Genomic DNA, 21639 nt, shown 5'->3' on the forward strand with positions numbered 1-21639 from the left:
AAAAAACCACAGCACAAAATATATCATTCAATTAGGGACTTACGTAATTAGGGACTTCCCTGGTGGCACAGTGGTTGAGAATCCGCCTGCCAATGCAGGGGACACGGGTTTGATCCCTGGTCCGGGAAGATCCCACATGCCACGGAGCATTTAAGCCCGTGCGCCACAACTATTGAGCCTGCGCTCTAGAGCCCGTCAGCCACAGCTACTGAGGCTGCGTGCCACAACTACTGAAGCCCACGCGCCTAGAGCCCAAGCTCTGCAACAAGAGAAGCCACCGCAGTGAGAAGCCCACGCACCGCAATGAAGAGTAGCCCCCGCTCGCCACAACTAGAGAAAGCCCGCGCGCAGCAACTAAGACCCAACAATGAAGACCCAATGCAGCCAAAAATAAATAAATAAATAAATAAAATTTAAAAATAACATAATTAAATGCCCACCAAGCACGTGTTCATATACCAGGTCCTATTTCAACCATCACATACATTAACTGATGTAAGACACACAGAGCTCTGTGGAGTTGGTGCTGTTATCCTCCCCATTTTAGGCATAAGAAAGCGCGCAGAGAGGTCAGAACACTTGCTCAGGGACAGACAGCTGGTGGGGAGCCAGGATCCCCCTGGCTCCTCACAGCTCAGCTGGCCCCTGGGTCAGAGACAGCCCGGTCCTCTGTACCCTGCTGTTGTCCTTGAGCCAAGTTTCCTCCACGTCACTCTCAGTGTCTGGGACATCCCCGTTGGGGGTGTGTGGCTGTTTCCCCGAATTGGCTGTGCAGCTGGACCTGCCCTTTGCGTGTCTGCCCAGCTCCCCGTGGCTGCCCCTGGTTTCCTAGGCAGCTGAGGGGTTTTTCTGAGGACCCTCCCTCCAGGCACCTGCAGCTGGGGGCAGATTGTGTTATTGGGGCAGAGAGTGGAGCCTCTCCCAGACTCCTGGGAGCACTGGGCTGGTTGGAGCAAGACCCCCCCTTGGCTATTGGTCACCAGTAGGGGACTCCATGATGGGTTCATACACCCAAGGCTGGGCCACTGTGGGACTGTCAGGCCCTCTCTCTTCAGGGTTTCAACAGGAAAGCACTACCTTTTCCCTAAAGCCGCGAAGGCCATCGAAGGGGCAGGGATGGGCAGGGGCTGGTTAGGAACGAACGGACAGCTCTGCTGCAGCCTTTGCAGACGAAAACCAAAATCACTGTTGTGGTTCTTCAGGGTTTTTGCTCAGGTATGCAGCTCACAAAAATGACCCACGACTGCCACCTTGTTCCATCGGGTGGGTCCCAGATAGAGTGGAACCAGGACTGTCCCTTCGTCCCCTTTGGGGCCAAGGCTCACTGTCTCTCTCCTCTCCCCAGGACCAATTCTGACTCTGCCCTTCACCAGAGCACAATGACGCCCACCCAGCCAGAGCCTTTTACGGGTGGGTCCCAGGACGTGCACCAGAAAAAAGGTATCAACGGGGCCCATGGGTGTCTTTCCTGGGGTCAGGCAAGTCCAGTGGCTGACCGCTGTGCTCCCAGAGGTCACAAATATGTAGGTGGACAGACCTGAGAAGGAAGACTCAGCAGGTGCTGTGGGACAAGGGGAGGGGTTCAGGGAAACTTGGAGATGGTGCTATTTGAGTTGGATTTTGAGGAGTGCGTAGGAGTTTTCTAGGCAGAGAAAACAGTCTCTGCAAACTCAGATTGGCTTCTGATTATGGATTCAGGGTATGGCCGTGCAGTCTGGGGGCCTTGCAGATTCTTTCAAATGTTGGGAGCAGCAAGCCCGGGGAAAAGGGGCATTTATCAGCTCGTGACCGACAGTCGGAGCTAGATGTTCAGCTTCAGGTAGCGTTTGATCCAGGGCTTCACACTGGATCATTTCCCGGCTCTGATGCTCAGAACCTCTTGGTCCACAGGGTCTGTCCTGGCAACAGTGTGTGGAAAAGAGGCTAACTGTTCCCTAACTCTTGTCCAGAGCCTCCTTTCCAACTGGGTCATGCACACACCCCTGCAGCTGGGGCAGATCTGTGTCCAGGCCTCAGTTCCTCCTTGGAGCTAGGTATGGAGGCAGCATCCCTGGGACCTTCCAGGAAGGTACATGGCATCTTAAAAACTGGGGCAGTGTCACCCAGAGAGGGGAGTGTGACGCTATGAGGCCAGCCCTAGAAGCCCATGTGGGCCTGATCTGCTCCAGGACACTGAAACCAGACAGTTAATCATTTACACTGCAGGTCCAAACGTTTACCACTTTTTGGGTAGCATTTCACTGTGTGAGTATGTAAACATACCAGGGAGATTTTGCTGATAGAAGAAGGATGGTCAACCAGAACTTCACCCCTTGGTGGGCAGGGGCTCTCCTCATGTGATCTTTCCAGCTCATTGGGCATCAGAGGCGAGACTGCAGAAGGGAATGTCTCCATAATAAAAGCGAGGATTCCAAATGCCTAGGGGTGACGAGAATGGACCTGGTACTTCCCTCCTGTTCCTGACGCTGGGGGCAATTCAGAGGGCGCTGTCTATCCTGAGGGAGGTCCGCCAGGAACTTGGGGCTTTGGGGGTGGGTGAGTGGGCTTCACCCTCCCCAGGGACTCTTTGTGACCGTGGAAGGACCCCTGGTAGCTCAGAGTCCAGTTGGCCTTGGTGGGGGTGGGGGGGGTGGGACACATCACCTCTCCCCGTTGCTCTAGGAGGGGCCCAGGCAGTAACGAAGTCTGGTGTTAGCCTGGCTGTCCTCCCATCCCCCAGTCCAGGTTTCTAGAAGGAGGAATTAACCTCCTCCTTCTAACTATGTTCATAGTGGCGCTATTGCAGCACTGAACCTCCAACAGGCATCAGGAAACTGGATCTCATAAAGAAAGTGTTGAAAGTTTTAAGGAAAGGGGCCTTCAGGCACAGCTGGTTCCAGGGCCTCGACCGATGCCCATCCAGTCCCTTAGACCTTCTCTCTCCTCCTTTCCTCCTCTGGGACTGGTTGGCATTGCAGCTAACTCACAGAGCCGTAGCTACCATGGTTGGATCGACCTCAGACTACGTTGAGCTACGTGGCTTGCTGCCAAAAGCCCAAGAAGGGCCTGGCCCCTGGGTGCTGACAGCCCAGAGGGGGAGGCAGGTGTCCACAGGGCTGTAGGTGGGGTGCACGGGGTGAGGTGACCAGTCGTGGGAGATGGGGAGAGATTCTTGGCTGTTCTCTGCAGCCCGAGGCCTGAGTGAGTCCTGTGAGAGGCAGAGTTGACACACGTCCTTAGCTCCAGAGCTTTCATTTTCATTTCTTTATGAGTCACAAGTTCTCTGACTTTTTTTTTTTTCACTTTTCTTTTTCTTTCTTTCTTTCTTTCTTTTTTTAACGAAACTCCTTTTTGCTTTAGTACAATCCCCAGAAGTCACTGTTGGGGCAGCTTCATTCATATCACGGTCGCGACCTTGTATGTCAGGGAAGTGCCCTCCTGGTGCCACCGCACAGCTGCAAAGATTCCTTTTCTGCTTCTCCTTCTTCTCCAACCCCACCCCACCCCAGTCTTACTATTAACAGTCCCTGGAATGGAGGAGACCACATCAGAGATGGACAAGAACCTTTCCAAGCAGGCATGGGACACCAAGAAGGTAAGAGCCTAAGGGTTTTCGGAAGTGGTTTTCCTTCTTGATCTTTTTTTTTTTTTTTTTTTTTTTTTTAGCACAACCCACGTGAAGATGGTAGAATAGCACCTTGGGGGAGTGTCGCCTTCCCTGAAGTGTGAACCTCATTCCATTTTTTTTTTTTGGCTGTGCTGCACAGCATGCGGGATCTTAGTTCCCCAACCAGGGATTGAACCGGGGCCCTTGGCAGTGAGTACTCGGAGTCCTAACCACTGGACCACCAGGGAATTGCCTAAACCTCATTCAGTTTTGACCAGTTGCGTAAGCCTTGAATACTAATGGCAGGCCTGTTACACTGGTGAAAACCATGTAAGGAATTAAAATCTATGTTCACTTTGGCAGCATGTATACTAAAATTGGAACAGTGCAGGGAAGATTAACATGGCCCCTGTACAAGGATGATGTGCAGATTCACACAGCGTTCCATATTTTTATGTGTAGTGATAGATGTTAACTATTAACTAGACTTATTGTGATCACTGCAGTATATACAAATATCGGATTATTATGTTGTACACCTGGAACGAATATAATATTATATGCGAATTATACCTCAATGAAAAAAGAAAGAAATTGAAGCCAGGGAAGTTAAGTGATTTGCCCAAGGCTGTGAAGACACTTAGGGTTTAGAACGTATACCTCCTAATTTTTAGCCTGTGATCGTTCTACTAACCCACAGTATTGGGTAATTATCATCGTTTATCGTCATTCTTTTTTTTTTTTTCTGTTGCACCGTACAGCACGCGGGATCTTATTTCCCCAACCAGGGATTGAAATTGTGCCCCCTGCAGTGGAAGCACGGAATCCTAACCACTGGACCTCCAGGGAATTCCCTGTCCTCATTCTTAAACGTAAACTTCCATTCACTTGCACAATAATTGCAGCTTTTATTAGAGTACAGAGTCTGCTTGGAATTCCCAATTGGATTGGGATTTCTGTGTTATTTCAAGGTGCAGAAACAAATTTCTCAAGTTCAACCTACAAAAATGGCTAGTGATAAGATGGAATTTGTGCCATGAATACAGATTTCAACGAATTTTTTTAAAAATTAATTAATTTATTTATTTTTGCTGTGTTGGGTCTTCGTTTCTGTGGGAGGGCTTTCTCTAGTTGTGGCAAGCGGGGGCCACTCTTCATCACGATGCGTGGGCCTCTCACTATCGCGGCCTCTCTTGTTGCGGAGCACAGGCTCCAGACGCGCAGGCTTAGTAGTTGTGGCTCACGGGCCCAGTGGCTCCGTGGCATGTGGGATCTTCCCAGACCAGGGCTCGAACCCGTGTCCCCTGCATTAGCACGTAGATTCTCAACCACTGCGCCACCAGGGAAGCCCCCAACGAATTTGAATAGGACAAAAATGCACTAACACTAAAGCAATTTTGAATGTTTTTTTTTTTAAATTGAAACCCTGTCAGGAACTCGGAGGGAGATGATGAACGAGCAGACAGCACTATGTTCCTCAAAGGCATGTGTTCAGAACGTTTGAAATCAACAGGAAACAACCTGAATGTTCGACAGTGGGGGATTTATAAGGAAACTGTCCTCAGTCCCTCGTGTGGAAAGCTCTGTGTGTGTGAATTGGGATCTTTGAAGGAATTTTAAAGGCATGAGAGACTTGTGATAAAACTGGTATGTGGAAAGAGCAGGATAAAGCTGTTTAGAAAGGCACAAGACACGTAAAGATGCCAACAGATCCCTGGGCGTGCAGGACCAGGCCCTGGGGGAGACCTGAGTGCAGGTGTGAGCAGCACTGTTGGCCTTTTTTTTTATTATTATTATTTTTGCGGTACGCGGGCCTCTCACTGTTGCGGCCTCTCCCGTTGCGGAGCACAGGCTCCGGATGCGCAGGCTCAGCGGCCACGGCCCACGGGCCCAGCCGCTCCGCGGCACATGGGATCTTCCCGGACCGGGCACGAACCCGTGTCCCCTGCATCGGCAGGCGGACTCTCAACCGCTGCGCCACCAGGGAAGCCCTGGCCTTTTAATCCCCGTCTGCATGTTCCAGTTTTGCACAAGGAACGCATATGATTTTCAAACTTGGGGGGAGAAACTTAAAAATTCTAACAACCCAAACAAAGTCAAAAAGTAACTGAAACGTCTAGTTGCAGAGAGGTGCGTCAGTAAGGACAGCAGGGTCCCTACACATGCCCAAATGTGGTGCTGCCATAAAGAAAGTGAAGATGGCTAGCGTCGTGACTCTGGGGAGGGGGATGGCCCCAGCATCCTGGGAGTGAGAAGATGGTGGCAGAGCCCAGCATCTTGGCCAGACTTCCTTTAACTGCCGCTCAAAACGATGCATCTGTGAGGATGTCAGTAAAGGAATTCCTGTGGATTTGTTGGGGGTGGGGTGGGGGGTGATGGGTGAATTTTTAATACTGTTTAGAAATCTCTTAGGATCCCATAACATTCGTGGAATGCTTTTGAAAAGATTCTTTAGAAAAAGTCATTGTCAAAGTGCTTTGTAAAAGAATCTGGTAATGAAGCGAGTGTTTACCCACGGAATTAAGGAGCCTGTGGCCAAGTAGAAACCCGTTCCTCCGGCATTCCCTGCAGGGGCTAAATGCCTGTTGGTCACATGCCAGTCGGGCCTCCCCCACCCCACCGCACTGGGTGTGTGCATGGGAGGCAGGCCTAGCACCCCGCCCCCCCCCCCCCCCCCCCGGCCCCGGCTGGTGTGTCCATGCTCCTGTAACAGTCAGCCAGGAGTGTCTGCCCCAGGGCCCGAGAGGCAGAGAGGAATAAGGGAACATGACACAGCTGAGCCCGCCACTAGCATGCCAGGTTCTGTCCAGTCATGTCTGCTGCCGTCGGAAGAGAGTTTCCTCCTTTGTCCTTGAATAGGTCTGGGGACCCTGCCTGGAGCCTGCAGTTGTTGGATGGTGATAATGTCCCGGGTTCACAGAAGGGGAAACAGGGTTTCTCTGGGACCCTCTCCCCGGGGCTGGTGTCCAGGGCAGCCACGGTCTCTGTCCTTGGGCCGCGTGGGCCAGGGAGCACGTCAGCAGCAGGGTTGCCTGTGGGAGTCGCAGCTCTGGGGCACCGCACCGCTGCAAGGCGGGTCAGCAGGGGGTGTGGGGAGCGCCCTCTGTGTCACTTAGGGCATGCGGTTTGAGCCTCCTCAGGCTTCTCCACGTGGTGTCCTTCCTTGCCATGGACAGAGGCACACAGAACAGAGGCAGCCCCTGCCACTGGAGCCCTGCCTGCCTCCATTCAGGAGTGACACAGGGTGTTAGCCTGGAGTTTTCAGTAACCCTGCCCCCCGGCTGGCTGCTAACAGCCATGGTACAGCCCTGGGGGGGTTCAGATGTGACGAGTGGGCAAGCTTCCTCTTCTTCCCCAATGCCTGCTCGCACAGGGGACCACGCCACCCCTGGGCTGTGCCCACAGGTAGACAGAGTTGAAGCTGGGAGGGGGCTGTAGAAAGACCATCTCCACACAACTCTTGGTTTTGCCCCTGGGTGTGTCTGGGGCAGGCCCCCCCAGTGCCATGAGGCCACGAGTTCTTCATCTGCAGATGAACTCCATTCTTGTTGAGCATTTCTTAGCCCTGGTGGGGAGAAGCCATGCTGTGAGGAGGAGCAGTGCACATGAGGAGGCCAGCTCAGCCTCTGCTGTCTTCTCTTTCAGACGGGGTCCAGGCCCAAGTCCTGCGAGGTCCCTGGAATCAAGTAAGTCTCAGCAGGGCCCACCCTGTGTGCCCAAGGCCACCCTGGGCTGCTTGGACGATGCCAGGGCTTCCCCTCCGCTCATGAGGCTACATATCCTGACAAGAGGGACACTGTGCCCTGGCAGCCACCCAGCAAGCCCCACTGCGGGGGGACATGCCTACCGCTCCTTCCCTGAGATGACAGAGCCCCTGTCCTAGCCCCAGCACGCTCACCCCTCAGACACACCCTTTTCCTGGGCAGTGGGAGGACCCTCACCCTGGCCCCCATCCCACAGGGATAGGCAGCTTCCTGAGGTTCCACTGGAGGTGCTGACAGTCATTTCTCCAGCAGGGCAGTGCCTAATTATGGGGTGTCATTTTGCGCCTACGAATTTTTTTGCACCAGCCTTCTTCTGCCCCTGCCACAGCTTTCGTGGGAGAACAGGCCAGCCGCCACCCCGAGAGCTCACCGCCCCCTCTGTCTGGCCTTTCCCCCCAGCATCTTTCCATCCGCCGACCAGGAAAACACTACAGCCCTGATCCCTGCCACCCACAACACGGGGGGCTCCCTGCCTGACCTGACCAACATCCACTTCCCCTCCCCCCTCCCGACCCCGCTGGACCCCGAGGAGCCCACCTTCCCCACGCTGAGCAGCTCCAGCAGCACCGGCAACCTCGCAGCCAACCTGACACACCTGGGCATCGGCGGTGCCGGCCAGGGTAAGGCTGGGCTGGGTGGCGGGGACACTCCCTTCCCTGACAGAGGTCACCGTCTAGTGAGAATGACAAGTGTGTTTGAATGATGACTTAGCAGGGTCACGTCCAAAATGCCAGGCATGGGGGTGGAGCAGAGTCCACCACTGGGGTTCAGGGTTGCCACGCTGACCCAAGGGGAAAGGCATCTGGGCAGAGGGCACAGCCTGGGCAGAGGACCAGGGCTGGGAAAGCTCATGCCCCCAGGGATGGGACCATGGTTCTTAGGGGGGACTGGGGGCTTCAGAGAGTTGGGGTGTGCCAGGCTTTCCTCATGCCCTTCATCAAAGGACAGGCCTGATCTGTTCCTCTCCCCCACCTCTCCCACTCCCCCCACCCCGACCCCCCAATCCCCCAACCGTGGCTGCCTGCTTAGGATGCTCCAGCCCGGCCCCCTCCCCTGAGGACGTTTCATGGGCCCCTGGCCTGTCCCAGTATCCCCCGATGCTGCCCCAACCCTGTTCCTCCTTGGGACTTCCGGCAGCACCGTCCTTCTATGACTCAGGCGGGGACCCTGGAGGTGTCCTCCTCCACTCAGACCCTCTCCCCTGCGTGGCCTCCATCTGCTTGCTCCCTGCCCAGCCCGTGCCTCTTCTCCACCCAGAAGGGCCATCCGCTCATGGCCCTCCTCTGGTCAGGACCTTGCACAGCACCTCAGTTTCCTCCCTAGTGAAAGCTTGAGACCCGCGGGGCCCCCTAATTCCTGCTGCCCATGCCGACTCCTCTCCAGCCAACAGGCTCACCGCCGACCACCGTGGGGCCTTTGCACATGCCACCCCACCCACACAGCGCTCCTCCAGGCTCCTCACCCCGTTCCCTACGCAGACCGCCTCCCCTCCCCTCTGCAGGCCTTCCTGACTCCCTGCCCATGCCCCCGCCCCTGCCCCCTCTCACACTGGGTTGCTTTTCTGCACTCACCGTGCTGCTGTTGAGTCACTATTTCGCTCTTTCGTCTGTCCCCTGGGCTGGGCCTTGATCTCCCACGCCCTTGCTCTGACCCCTCTACCCACGTTGACTGTGGGAGGCGTGGGTTTGCGCCCAGGGAGGAGACAGGACGGGCCCCCAACAGCCTGGCGGTGGGACGGGCAGGAGGGGCCGTGGGGACTCACATGTGTCCCCACATGTGTCCGGACTCGGCGGTCGGTGAGAGCACTGCCTCGCTGTGCCCTCCCTATGTCCTGGAGCCACAGCACAGGTCAGTGCTCAGCGCCCATGGCACCTCCGCCCCGACCGTGGTGGGCAGCGCCGCGCAGGGTTTTCTGAGAGAGAATCACACACTCACATTCGTGTTTGCCACACTTCCTCTGACTGCCCCGGGGAGAAGCTGACTGTGAGGAATGGGCGGCAGCCCCTGGGCCAGGGCAGAGCCCCATTGGGAGCTTTGCAGAGAGATTTCAGGGGGAAATTGGCCAGCCTCGGAGCCAGGTTGATTCAGGGAGTGAAGGAGAGCAAGGAGCCCGGAGTCATTCCCGGCTTTGGTGCCGACCGGGCCAGGGCCAGGTGAGGGTTGTTGAGGGCGGTGCAGACGTTCCCTAGGTATTTAGGCGAGGAGATGGAGGCCAGAGTGGTGAAGAGGAGAGAGACACTCTGCCTCATGCCATTTAGGCTGTGTTCTTTTTCCCGTGCCCCTGGCCCCGTGCCCGCTGAGGCTCAGCCATCGGGCAGAGGATACTGGCCCTGGCCGTGTGCACCCCACTCACCCGCCCACCCCTCCAGGGAAGGCCCAGAAGGCAAAACGAGCAGATCCAGGGGAGCCCCAGATCTGTGGCCCTCCCACCAGTGGGTGGGCAGCGTCCACAGATGCCTGTGCAAGGAAAGAAATCAGAAGGTTGGCCCTGGGGCTGCTGGCCCTCCGGCAGAGAGTCGCTGTTTCCCGGCCCCCGTTTTTCTCCTCACGCCTTGGCAGCAGCCTCCAGGGCACCACCCCCTCTGCAGCCCCCCGGCGCCCGCCCGGGAGCCTCGCACCTCCAGCCCGCGCCGAGTCTAAACAAGTACAGGAAAACACAACACATGTGAAAACCATAGATGCGGGAACGAGTGCAGACCCCGAGCGTGGGGCCCAGACCCCAGCCTGCCTGGCTCAGAGCTTCGGCCCGGTAATGTCTGACATGTGTTCGGTTGTTTGCGAACCTGCCGTGCTCCAGCAGCTCGCCTGGCGGGGGCCTCACTCTCCGGGTGTGTTTTAAATCAAGCAGAGCCACCGGCCCCTGGCACACATGGAGATCGCCCCCCACACCACCTGGCCCACCCTGCAGTCAGGACGGGAGCCGGCGGAGGAGGAGGACGGAGGCCTCCGCCGCCAGGAAGACAGTGGCCCCTCTCATCTCCTTCCAAGTTTGCCAAAGTCGTTTCCCTGGCTGCACGCCGGAAGCGGGAAGTGGGCAGGCTGAGGTCCTCCTTCCCTGCACAGCTCCGTGGCCAGTTAGCCCCGTGCACAGGGCTTCCATGCCACTGGGGCGGGCTCCTGCCACCTGGGCTGCCCTCCCCTGGCAGCTGTCCCTGCCCACGCTAGGCTTCCCTTCCAGCTGGCCCCACTTCTTTTCCTAAAGTTGATCCAGGTTGTCAAAAGGAACTCAACAGCAAGGCATCCCTCAGCCCTCCCGGCCCAACTGGTGTCTCAGGGGGTGGTGGCCGCCCCATGTGAGGCCAGGAGCTCACGTTACAGCCTAGCAGAGGATTAAAAACTCCCTTGTCTTCAGGACAGACGTCAGAGGCGGCAGCCGAAGGGCCAAATCCAGCCCCCCAGTGTATTTTGGCTTTCTTACACGATTGTGTGTGTGATGCTTTGAATTGACATTCAAATATGCACGTAAAAACCTGGATTTCCAGCTTCTCTTGAAGAGTCAGGCCCAGCAATGGTGGGTCGAGGTCGTGTGCCTCAAGCTGGGCTAGAGCACTCCAGTTTGCTGCGGGCCCCTCCCGTCCCCATCGCCCCTCTGTCCCCGCCACTCTTGGCATCTGCCCCTGCTGCTTACCGAGCCCCGACATCTGCTCCCGACGTGCATGTGGAGCGTTCCTCGGCCCGCCGGACACACGAAGCGTCAGGTGCTCAGAGAAGACGAGGGAGCAGTGCAGGGTCCCGACTCCCAGTGTGCTCTCAGCAGGCGTCTTCCGGACTCCTCCTGACTAGGCCTCTGTCGATGGCTCCCTTGACGTCGCTGTGTTTGCAGCAGCCTGATTCTGGGCCCAAGGTCTGTGCAGAAACTGGCCCCCGGGGGCTCCGCTACAGGAGCTGTCGACGGTGCCAGGCCCCCCCAGCAGTGCTTAGTGGAGCGGAGCTGCCAGGGCATCCGAGGGGAAGTGCAGGCGTGACCGGGCTCGCCTTGCACAGATGACACAGCCCCAGCGAACAGCTGCCTGGGGTAGAGGGAAGGCTGCCCGTCATCTCCCCTCAGTGTATGCTGGGTGCGTTCTTGCCAGCCCTGGAACCTGCCGCCTCACCCGCTGGAACCGGGTTGATCCGGTGCCCTCCGCGGGGTGGGCCCAGCTCCCCCAGTGAGTCAGGCACCTTCACCTGGCCTTGACTGCGGGCCAGATTCTCTGGGAGCCTGCTCACGACCTCCTGAGGGCCTCGCGGTGAACTGGAGAGGACAAAGAAACTGAGTCTGGGGTGATCAGGCCAGGCCCTCAGGGCTCCCCTCCTGCCCCCAGCATCAGGGGGCCCATTGCTTCCCTGGCACAGTGCCCCAGGATCATCTGGCAGGCCCCAACACACTGAACTTGACCTCACTTAGCTCCTTCACAGCAGACACATCCAGGGATCAGATTGCTGGGGGAGGGGGCCGGGGTGAGGGAAGGGGTGACTTGGAGCCCCCGCCGCCCCAGCAAAAGCTCCATCAGGAAGAAGATAAAATAACTGAGTTTCTTGCTCAGGTATCCTGATGGGGTTGGTGCTGCAGCATGGGGAGTGCATGAGGTGGGAGGAGAAGGTTGTGGGTGCGTGTTGTGGGGGGAAGGGCTGCCAGATACAGAGGTCAGGGGCCAAGAGGAGATCTGGCCAAAGGAGCAGTTATGGGAAGGGGCACGTTCACGGAATGGGGGTGAGGAGAACGATGAGGCTCAAGAAGAAACTGCAGCATCAGGCGGCACCGATTTGGTTGGAGCTAACCAAAACCCCAGCCATTTTAGGAAAAAAAAAAAAGGAGGGGGACTGTCTCTGAAACCAGGGAAATGCCAGCGTGGCTGGATCTGGGGCTCAGGTGCTATCTCTGCCCCTCATTGCCCTTGTGGTTACCAGGATGCCTCCTCACACAATTCTGGACCTCCCTTCCTGGAGTTCCATCAAAAGCCCCTGGGCAGGGTCTCATTTGGCCAGCCTAGTCACATGTCCATCTGGGGGCCAATCACGCAGTAGCCCGGAGGTGGGGAAGCGCTGATTGGCAGGGCCTGCGGGACACGCCCCTCCTGGAGGGATGGCAGGATCTGTGGGGAGAGTGTTGGTCAGCACTGGAGATGGGAGCCCATGCAGAGCTGGGGGACCCTGAGGTCAGGGTATCGGGACCTCAGAGGGGGCATCCCAGGTTTGGTGATCAGAATGTGCCCACTGGCGTCTGTGTGAGCGATTGGACTGTCCTCAGCAATGACCCTGGGTGTGTGAGTGCCCCCTGCCATGATCCCAGTGGCTGGCATCATGCCCACCCTCCCTTCCTTTCAGGGATGAGCACACCTGGCTCCTCGCCGCAGCACCGCCCGGCCGGCGTCAGCCCGCTGTCCCTGAGCACGGAGGCAAGGCGGCAGCAGGCCCAGCAGGTGTCGCCCACTCTCTCCCCACTGTCACCCATCACTCAGGTGCGAGGGCTTAGTGGGGCGGGGGAGGTGGGGCCCGGCTCTGCCTCTCTGGGAGGCCTCACGCTCCTTCCAGGGAGCAGAATCCTGAAAATCTTGCCAACACTTTTTTTGCTTTTTGTTGTCAAATTTTCAAACACACGGGGAATGCAGAAATCAGTGGCCTGGATTCCCCTGTGTCCATCATGGCTGTTAGCTTGTGCCCGTGTGACTGGGCATTCTTTATTATGCTGTTCTCTTCTTTAAGATCTAGTTGCAATTTCCCAAAATAAAATGTTTGGAGAAGGTTTCCCCGCCCACCACCACCACCAATTTACCATGTTTGCTTTGTCTGCTTCTTTGGTAGTTTTGTGTGTGTCTAGGAGTTGGTCCGTTTCATCAGTTATCCCACGTGCCAGCATACAGTGGTCCGTAGTACTCTCATAATCCTTTTTATTTCTGTGAAGTGGTTAGTAACGTTGCCCCTTTCGTTTCCAATTTCCATAATTGGAATCTTCTCTTTTTTAGTCAGTCCAGGCTCGTAGAACGAGTTAGGAAGTGTTCCCTCCTCTTCTATTTTGTTGAAGAGTTTGAGAAGCATTGGTATTAGTCCTTCTTTGAACATTTGGTAGAATCCAGTGAAGGTGCTGCGGTCTTGTTGGATCTTCACTGGAAAGTTTTTGGTGTCTGATCCCACCTCCTTACTCCATATCGGTCCTACTCAGACGTCCTTTTCCTTCTTGGGTCCGTTTCGGTAGTTTGTGTGTTCTGAGGAATTTGTCCACTTTGTCTGCTTTTCAGTCCCTAATAGATAATATTGTTTCTTCGGTTTTTAACATGACCTCGATGGTCTTATCCACCCACAACGAAATTAACAGTAGTTCTTCTATACCTTCCGATGCCCGGCCTGGTCTCGGCTCTCCACGGTGTCTCTGTCTCTTGTACGGTTCTTGTTCAGATCAGGATCCAAACAGAGCCATGCGTGGCTCCTAGCGGCTGTGTCTTCAGTCTCTTCATCCGTGACCCCAGCCTCTTCTCCCCTCCCCGCCACGCCCCACCCCTGAGGCCTGCCTTCCCTTTCCGGAAACTCCCTTCCGGCCACTCCTTTCCTGCGTTCTGCTAAGTGTTTACATCCTGTAGCTCCTGGGCATATCCAGCCTCCCTCAGAGGGCAGGAGCCCATGCCTGCCTGCCTGCCTGAGGAACTGTCCGCGCAGACTCGTGAGCCTGGAAAACTTGCCTCTGGTTATTTTCCTCTTTCCAACTCCAAGAGGGGCCCGAGCTGGTCATTGCCGAGTGACCACACAGGAGCCTCCGTCAGCCCCACCGTCTCCAGCCTCCCCTTGGTGCCCAGGCTGCAGGGTGGCGGGAGGGGGTTCCTTCTCCCCGGCAGGACCCCACAGGGGCTGGGTGCTGGCTCCCCGCTGGGCTACCAGAGTGTGGTGCCCTGTGCCTGCCCACAGTGGGGAAACTCTGGCTCAGAGAGGCGGGGGATGGGGGCGGAGCATCCTGAGTCTCTGCAAGTGTGGAAGGGTGTGCAACGAGAAAGGCTCACTGGGGGCAGCCCAGTCCTCCGTGGGCCCTGGGGGAAGCCCGCTTCGCTTCCCTGGTCCAGGGTCTGGACATCCCTCTGTTCATCTCTCACTTCAGTGTCAATCACGCCAGGCCATGGGGGTCCCCTGGGGGCCAGGTGCTCACAGCCCGCTCGGCCCACTCCTTTGAGCATGTGTCCCACCTGACGCCCTCCTCTCCGTTCAGGCCGTGGCCATGGATGCCCTGTCTCTGGAGCAGCAGCTGCCCTACGCCTTCTTCACCCAGGCGGGCTCTCAGCAGCCGCCGCCGCCTCAGCCTCAGCCCCCGCCCCCGCCGCCGCCTGCGTCCCAGCAGCAGCCGCCCCCGCCGCCCCCGCAGGTGCCTGTCGGCCTCCCCCAGGGCGGCTCCCTGATGCCGAGCGCCAGCCTGACTCGGGGGCCCCAACTGCCCCCGCTTGCGGTCACGGTACCATCCTCTCTCCCCCAGTCCCCCCCAGAGAACTCGGGCCAGCCGCCGATGGGGATCGACACTGCTTCGGTAAGCCCGGGGCGGGGCCTGATGGGGGGGGCGGGGGTGGGGCTTGTGCAGGAGGAGCCCAGGGGCTGTGGGAGACCCCCATCAGACCTGCAGGAGGAGTGTCAGGGTGCCTGGCTTTATCTGCAGCCACCTTGAGGCTCCACTTTGAGGCCAACTTGGCCAGGGGTTGGGGCTGCGGCAAACACTGCCTGGGGCTGGGAGCTCAGTGGGGTATTCTCCCTGGAATCCTCAAGCCAAGTTTGTCACCCCGGTATAGATGGGGAAACTGAGGCACAAGCAGGGGTCAGGTGCCCCAGACTTCACCCAGGACGGGCCACCCCACGTCTGGCTGCCAAGCCCTCCCCCATGGCCCTGATTGCCCCCCTCAGCCCTTCCCACCCAAGACAAGGCTTCCTCGGGGGCAGGGAGAACACGGAGCTCTCAGGGCCTCGGGAATGGACTTCTGAGAGCCAGAGGGATGGAGATGAACTTGGAGAAGAAGAAGGGATGAAGCCAGTTCTGTGGTTCATACAGCACAGTGCCCTGGGCCGGGGGCCTGTAGCTCAGACAATGGGACCCCCTTGCCTGGGGCCAGGCTTGGGGTAACAAGTGCTAGGTTTTGACCCCTGCACCCCAAACCTTCCTGCTTGTTCAGACTTTCACCCAGGTTGCCCTGATGGGAAGGGAGTGGTCACAGCTACCTTTGGCCACATCCAGAGGAACAGGGACCCACGTTTGGGGCCCAGCCAGCCCTCCCCACTCACTTGGCCCATGGCTGCCAGCCCCAGGATAAATGTCATCAGAACGTCATGTGCTCTGTGAAGAACAGGCCCCCCCTGGGTTGGCCAGGGCGGGCAGGTAACCCAACAGGTAGAAACCCACATTTCCAGGCTGCTCTGATCCCTCAGAGGGCAGACCTCAGGGGTCCCCTTGGATGGGACTGCACCCCAGCCTTGCCTTGGGCAGAAACACAGCAGGTATGGACGTGGCTCTGACAATGGGGCTGCCTGGGGCACCCAGTTCCATGACACCCTGCCATGGCGGTGCCTCTCTGTGGACCTGGGGGGACATAGGAGACATGGGCTATCCAGGCCAGGCTCTCGGGTCAGGGCGCTGTTGTCGGGCAGCCCCTCCCCTCCCGTGGGAGTGGTGGCTCCCTCAGGGCTCAGGTTCCAGCGGCCTCCTCTGTGAGTTTCTGTAGATCCATCCAAGCGAGGAGAATGTCCCTCTGGTCATTTTCCTCTTTCCAGCCCGAAGAAGGCCTGAGCTGGTCATTGCCAAGTGACCACGCTGATGTCTCTGACACCCCCACCCTCCTGCACGAGCCCCCTGCCCCATCTGGGCTCAACCGCCATCCCAAACTGCTCAGAACAGGCCGCTGAGGAAATGAAGGAGACATAGCGCTTAAGGAGCCCTGGGCCGGCCGGCTGGGTCTCACTGAACAAGCTCAGAGAGGTCAGGCAGCTTGCCCAGAGGCACACAGCAGGGCCTCACTGGTTAGGACCAGAGCAGGGTCTAAATCCAGGTCCTGGCCGAGCTCGTCCTGCCCCCCCAGGAGTCTGATAAGAAGCCAAGACCCTTTGTCATTCGAGTGAGGAGGTGGCCGTCCTTTGGAAGTCTGTGGACAGCGTAACCCGGCGGACTTGTCCCAAGCAATACCAGTGGTAGTGACTACCCGGCGCCAGGAGCCCTGCAGTGTGCCCCAGGTGGCCTTGGCTGTCAGCCTGAGGGCATCTGACCGGCCCTGGCCTTCCCTGCCCTTGCGGGTGTGCGTGTTCACACGTGTGCAGCTGTGCGCACACGTACGTGGGTGTGGTGTGCGTTCGTGTGAGTGCTCTAAAACCTGCTGAGTAGAACTGATCCCTCCGCCCCTCCCCAGCCCCCCAGGGCGATTCTGTGAGGCTGGGTTCCATGCTCTCTGACAGAATGCCCCACCCCTCCCAGAGTTGGGTTTGGAGGAAGGGCCCCTTGAGGCCCCGGGCTTAGGTGCCCTCCTGCAGGTGCCCTGGGTATTCAGCTCACCTGAGGGATGGGGGCCCTGCCAGGGGTGTCAGCAGCGAACAGCCAGTCCCAGGAAGCCAGGCCTGGGGCCCCGCGAGCATCCTGACCTGTCTGTCGTCACAGGCGCCGGCTCTGCAGCAGTACCGTACTAGCGCTGGCTCCCCAGCCAACCAGTCTCCCACCTCACCCGTCTCCAATCAAGGCTTCTCCCCCGGGAGCTCCCCGCAAGTAAGGGACGCCGCCTCCCCTCCCCGGCCTCCCCCACTCCAGCCTAGCTGGCACCCCCCCACGTGTCCCCCATCCACCTGTCTGTCCGCCGTCTGTGCCTCCCGTCTCACTCCACGCCATCTTGTTCACTCCACGCCATCTTGTTCACTCCACCGGGGTGGGGACCGGTGAGGGGTAGCCACCCTGGGCAGTGGCCAGGGAGAAGGCACCCTCTCCTGGAGCTGTCACATTCCCTCGGCGCCTCTGTGGTCCACGCCAAGCCCCAAGTGGGGTTGGCGGGCTCCCCATTCGCATCGGTGACGTTGGTGTCGCCTTCGCCCCAGCTCTTCACCCCATGGCTGGGATGCCGAGCCCTGTGTGCGGCTCAGAGCAGGCATCGAGCAGCCCGTGCACCCGTCCCCACCCATGCCTGCCCGCCCTGAGGCCTCCTGCTTCCAGGCTTCTGGAGGTGGAGGCGTGCTCCCCCTGCGTCAGAGTGCAGCTGAGGTGACGGCCAGCCTGTGATGGGGGCTCTGACTCTTCAGCCCCCTCCACCCCTTAGGATGGCGTGTCTCTCGCCTTCAGACTCCCAGCACAGGAAGCAGCCCCTCCAGTGTCTCCGTCCTCTTCCCACAGATGAGACTGAGGCTTGCCCCAGGCAACAGGCAAGGCTGATCATGTCTATCAGACTCAGGTTTTCCCTCCATACCAGGCACCACAGGACCCCGATCTCTGACACAGACACACACACACACCCCTTCCAGGTTCCTCAGAATCCCTCTTGGCTCTGCTCCATCCATGGGTGCATTCTGTCTGGAACCTTCCATCAGGGGAGAAGGGGTTCCTGCAAAACTGACATCCAGGCCCCAGACTTCTTGCTGTAGCAGCAGAGCCTCCCCAGGACCCCACCACCCCATCCCCAGGCTGAGAAACCTCAGGAGCTACTGCAGTGCCCAAGACCCTGAAGTCTCCCTCTCAGCTAGGGGAAGATAGGGCCTTACTTCCCGGGAAGAGCAGGGGGAGGAGCTGTTCCTCCAGGCAGGACGTGGGCTCCCTTGTCCCCAGCGACATGCCCCGCTGTCCATCTCCCAGGCTCGCAGCAGCGCACCCCGAGCCAGGCCCCGTGTGTCAGGACAGTAGACCTAGCCCTCAGGGGACCTGAGGCTGTTCTCATGGCTCACTGATACAGGAGGGGCTCTCCCAGGGCGCTCCCTCCACCACCCACGGCAGCCAGGGGTCCCGCTGGGACTGTTGGCATGCAGCCCCCCACTCCGCAGAAGGCAGGGAAGGTGCAGTGAGCTCGGGGCCGGCGGGGGGTCAGCCTGGTGTCTGCATACTCTCCGTCCATCCCTGTCGGCTCTGAGCTCTCGCGGCTGGTCTCGTCACGTGGTGCCGAGGGGACGCGGGAGTGGGAGAAGTTGGTCCAGGCAGGGAAAGCGATAGGGGGCGCCTGCCCGAGGTGGGCAGCCCTGCCTGGGGCTGGTGTACGTGAGGCAGGACAGGAATTTAAGCGTGGAGCAGATCGCTCTCAGGAGAGGTTCTCCTGCACCAAAGTGGGCCATTCTGAGCGGAAAGCATGTCGCTGTCTCATCAAGCCCGTGTCTCTGTGTTGGTTTGTCCGTCCGTCAACTGGGCACTGGCCAGGGAGGCAGGCTGCTCACTCAGATGTGAGGATGGGGCCGGCAGGCTGTCTGGCCCCAACCAGGGGCTTGCTTGGGGGCAAACCATGGTTTCCCACTGCAGCTGGATCTCTGGGGACATATTCATCAGCCCCATGGGCCTGGGTCACCCCACGCCTCTCCGGCCCAGCCAGCATCTCCCCTGGATGCACGAGGCAGCCGCCTTGCCCCACTTGGCCCCAAGCGGATGTCGCTTGTGTCCGGCTGCACCCTGAACCTTAGGCAGCTAGAATTGGCTCCTTTGTGCTGCCCCCTCCGGCCCCAGCCCTTCCATTCTGGGCAGACCTTTCTGGCAAACCCTCGTGGTAGCTTCACAAGAGAAACCACATCTGGGGTCTCCTGTGTGTGCCGGGCCTCTCTGGGGTCAAGGCCATGGGGACAGGGTCAGCTGCCCCAGAACAGCCTGCCCCCGGCCTCAGCCACGGCCATCATCTGCCCCCTTCGCAGGTAAACCCAGCAACCTCACAGCCCCCTTCTCCAAACCTGAAGCTGGCGATTTTTAGGGCAGGTGTGGCCTTTTTGCCACGTTGTCTTTTTGGCTTCTTACTCCTTTCGCATTTTTAACTCTTTCCTGGTGTTTGAATGGAATGTGCATTCCCAGGAGCCACCGCACCAGCCGGAGCGGCTGTCCCTTTCTGCGGTCAGTCCACTGAACACCCGGAGTGGCTGGGGGCATTGTGGCCAACTCCCCTCTGGGATGGAGGCCTGAGAGTCAAGCTTTGGCAGCTGTCAGAGAACGCGGGGGCCTTTCTAGAATAGAGAGCTCAAAGCGGGGAGGTCCAGGGCCTGTGGTCCATGAAGCCTCTGACCTGGAAACGGCCGCAGGGGAGTGACTTCTGCAGGGCCACCCTGTTCTACAGAGGAGGAAACAGGCCAGAGTTTCCAGCCTCGGGGACGCCGAGGGCCCTGAGCGGGGCATCTGTTTCCCCAGGTCTGTTGCCTCCGGTGTGACTTGGCGACACACACGGCCATCCCTTTCCTCCCTTCCACATCCCGCCAGACTCTGTCCTGCCATCTCCCTGGCAGCACCTCAAGAATGGGCGGGAGCTCCACAGTCCTATTCTTGGCATCTCCACTGCCTCAGAGGATCCCCAGCCCCCTGCTCCTCTCCCAGGGGCAGCCCCCATCCCTCTGCCCCAGCTGGCATTGGGCAAACAGGAGTGGGACTGCCTGCCATCCCCCAGGCCCCAGGGCCTCGCGGGCAGGCAGGCAGCCGCGGCTGGACAGGTGGGCAGGGGCTTTCCGTGTACCTGTCCTGTGCTCACTCTGTGCACCCTTCCTGCCCACGTGTGTGTGGCCTGCTGCCTGTCCCGCGTCTCCCATGTCTGACAAGGTACGCATCCCACCCTGAACACCGAGTATCTCCCGCCTTGCCCCACTCACACACTTTCCTCTGGGGCCTGTCAGGTGGGGTTTCCGGTCCCTGTGGCCCCTCGTCTTCCATCTGACGACAGCGGGTTCACCCACACCTGAGCTTAAGGAGAGGAGATGGGATGGCACTTTGGGAGAAGTTGGGCGGCAGCGGCCCCCTCCCCAGGAGCAGGTGGTGGAAAGGAGCAATCATCCTGAGAGTAGGGGTGCACCCCTCCACCCCAGCGGGTGTGGGCTCTCCCAGGAGCCCTGAGATAGATGTCATCAGCCTCTCACGTCCTGAGCACCTTCCAGGAAGTTCCAGAGGCCTCCCTCCTCTCCCAGCCCAGGCCGGTGGTGAGGTCCTGGGAGAAGGGTATGGGTGCAGCCAGCCCGTGGGAGAACCACCCCCCCAACCCCATAGCAGCCTCACCCCCTGCCTGGTTTTAGGAACCCTGACGACAGTGGGCCTCTCTTCTGTCTGCAGCACTCTTCCACCCTGGGCGGCGTGTTTGGGGACTCATACTATGAGCAGCAGATGGCGGCCAGGCAGGCCAATGCTCTGTCCCACCAGGTGAGCAGGCGCCCACCGCAGACGCTCGCCAGACCCCGCCCACTCCTCTGCGTGAGCTTCTCAGCCTCTCCAGTCTCCAGACTGCAGAGGCCCAGGCCCTGGAGGGGGTGGCTTGGCTTGGCCTCTCCTGGCGTTTGCACCCTGCCCGCAGAACGAGGCCGCCAGCGGAGCGGGGAGGAAGGGTGGGCGGTGAACGCTGGTAGGGACAGGCAGTGGCTGTTACAGCGGTGCCTCGGTGTGGGCCGTGCACGTGGGTTTGCGGGAGGTTGCAGTGGCTTTGTGTGAAGGCCGGGATTGGGGGCGTGTGGGCACGGGAAGGGTTGGCTGCAGCCTGGAGCTGTTCACTCACTCACTTATCCATCCATCCATCCATCCATCCAGCAAGCTCTGAGGGGGCCGTGAGCCGGCAGGCCCAGGCAGGTTCGGAGACGGGGAGACCCCAAGGCAGAGGGACTCATGCTTGGCAGCCCCAAGTGTACCTTGGCACGGGTGCTGGCCGTCCTGTAGGGGAGGAGGTGCCGGCGGTCGCAGGCAGGCCGGCCAGCCAACCACGGCCGGGGCCCCAGGGTGGCCAGCTCGGGGGGGCTGGCCTCACACCTGTATGCTTCCTGTCCCAGCTGGAGCAGTTCAACATGATAGAGAATGCCATCAGCTCCAGCAGCCTGTACAGCCCGGGCTCGACACTCAACTACTCACAGGCGGCCATGATGGGCCTCACGGGCAGCCACGGGAGCCTGCCGGACACACAGCAGCTCAGCTTCCCCAGCCACGGCAGCATCCCCAATATCATCCTCACAGGTGAGAGGCCGGGGGAGATGGAGTCCCTGCCCTGCGTGGTGAGGCGCGACGGGGCTGAGGTGTCCCTGCCCAAGGAGGCCAGAACCCACTGACCTCGGCTCACTGCTGGGCTTACAGGACACAGGCTGGGGGGACGCACACTGGACCCTGGACCAGGTGTCCGGTGTCCCAGGCTCAAGAGTGAGAACAGGATGAAACCGGTCACTCACCTAGCC

General features: G+C 59.0%; 1 protein-coding gene across 7 annotated transcripts in view; it reads left to right on the forward strand.

The window, feature by feature from the left end:
* Positions 1-21639, forward strand: part of CRTC1 (CREB regulated transcription coactivator 1) — a 74125-nt gene that overhangs the window by 50724 nt on the left and 1762 nt on the right. For 5 of the 7 annotated variants that reach the window (XM_082649884.1, XM_082649878.1, XM_082649881.1 and 2 more), the window contains 9 exons: positions 1346-1440; positions 3489-3574; positions 7232-7272; positions 7750-7970; positions 12658-12791; positions 14525-14836; positions 16940-17044; positions 20540-20626; positions 21244-21424. In XM_082649884.1, the coding sequence (XP_082506010.1) occupies positions 1346-1440; positions 3489-3574; positions 7232-7272; positions 7750-7970; positions 12658-12791; positions 14525-14836; positions 16940-17044; positions 20540-20626; positions 21244-21424 (1262 nt within the window). The remainder of the gene's footprint in view (positions 1-1345; positions 1441-3488; positions 3575-7231; positions 7273-7749; positions 7971-12657; positions 12792-14524; positions 14837-16939; positions 17045-20539; positions 20627-21243; positions 21425-21639) is intronic. The other 2 variants (XM_082649880.1, XM_082649882.1) reach the window with 2 other exon arrangements.

Source organism: Grampus griseus (assembly GCF_964374135.1).
Source record: "Grampus griseus genome assembly, chromosome: 3".
In the NCBI taxonomy this organism is placed as follows: domain Eukaryota; kingdom Metazoa; phylum Chordata; class Mammalia; order Artiodactyla; family Delphinidae; genus Grampus; species Grampus griseus.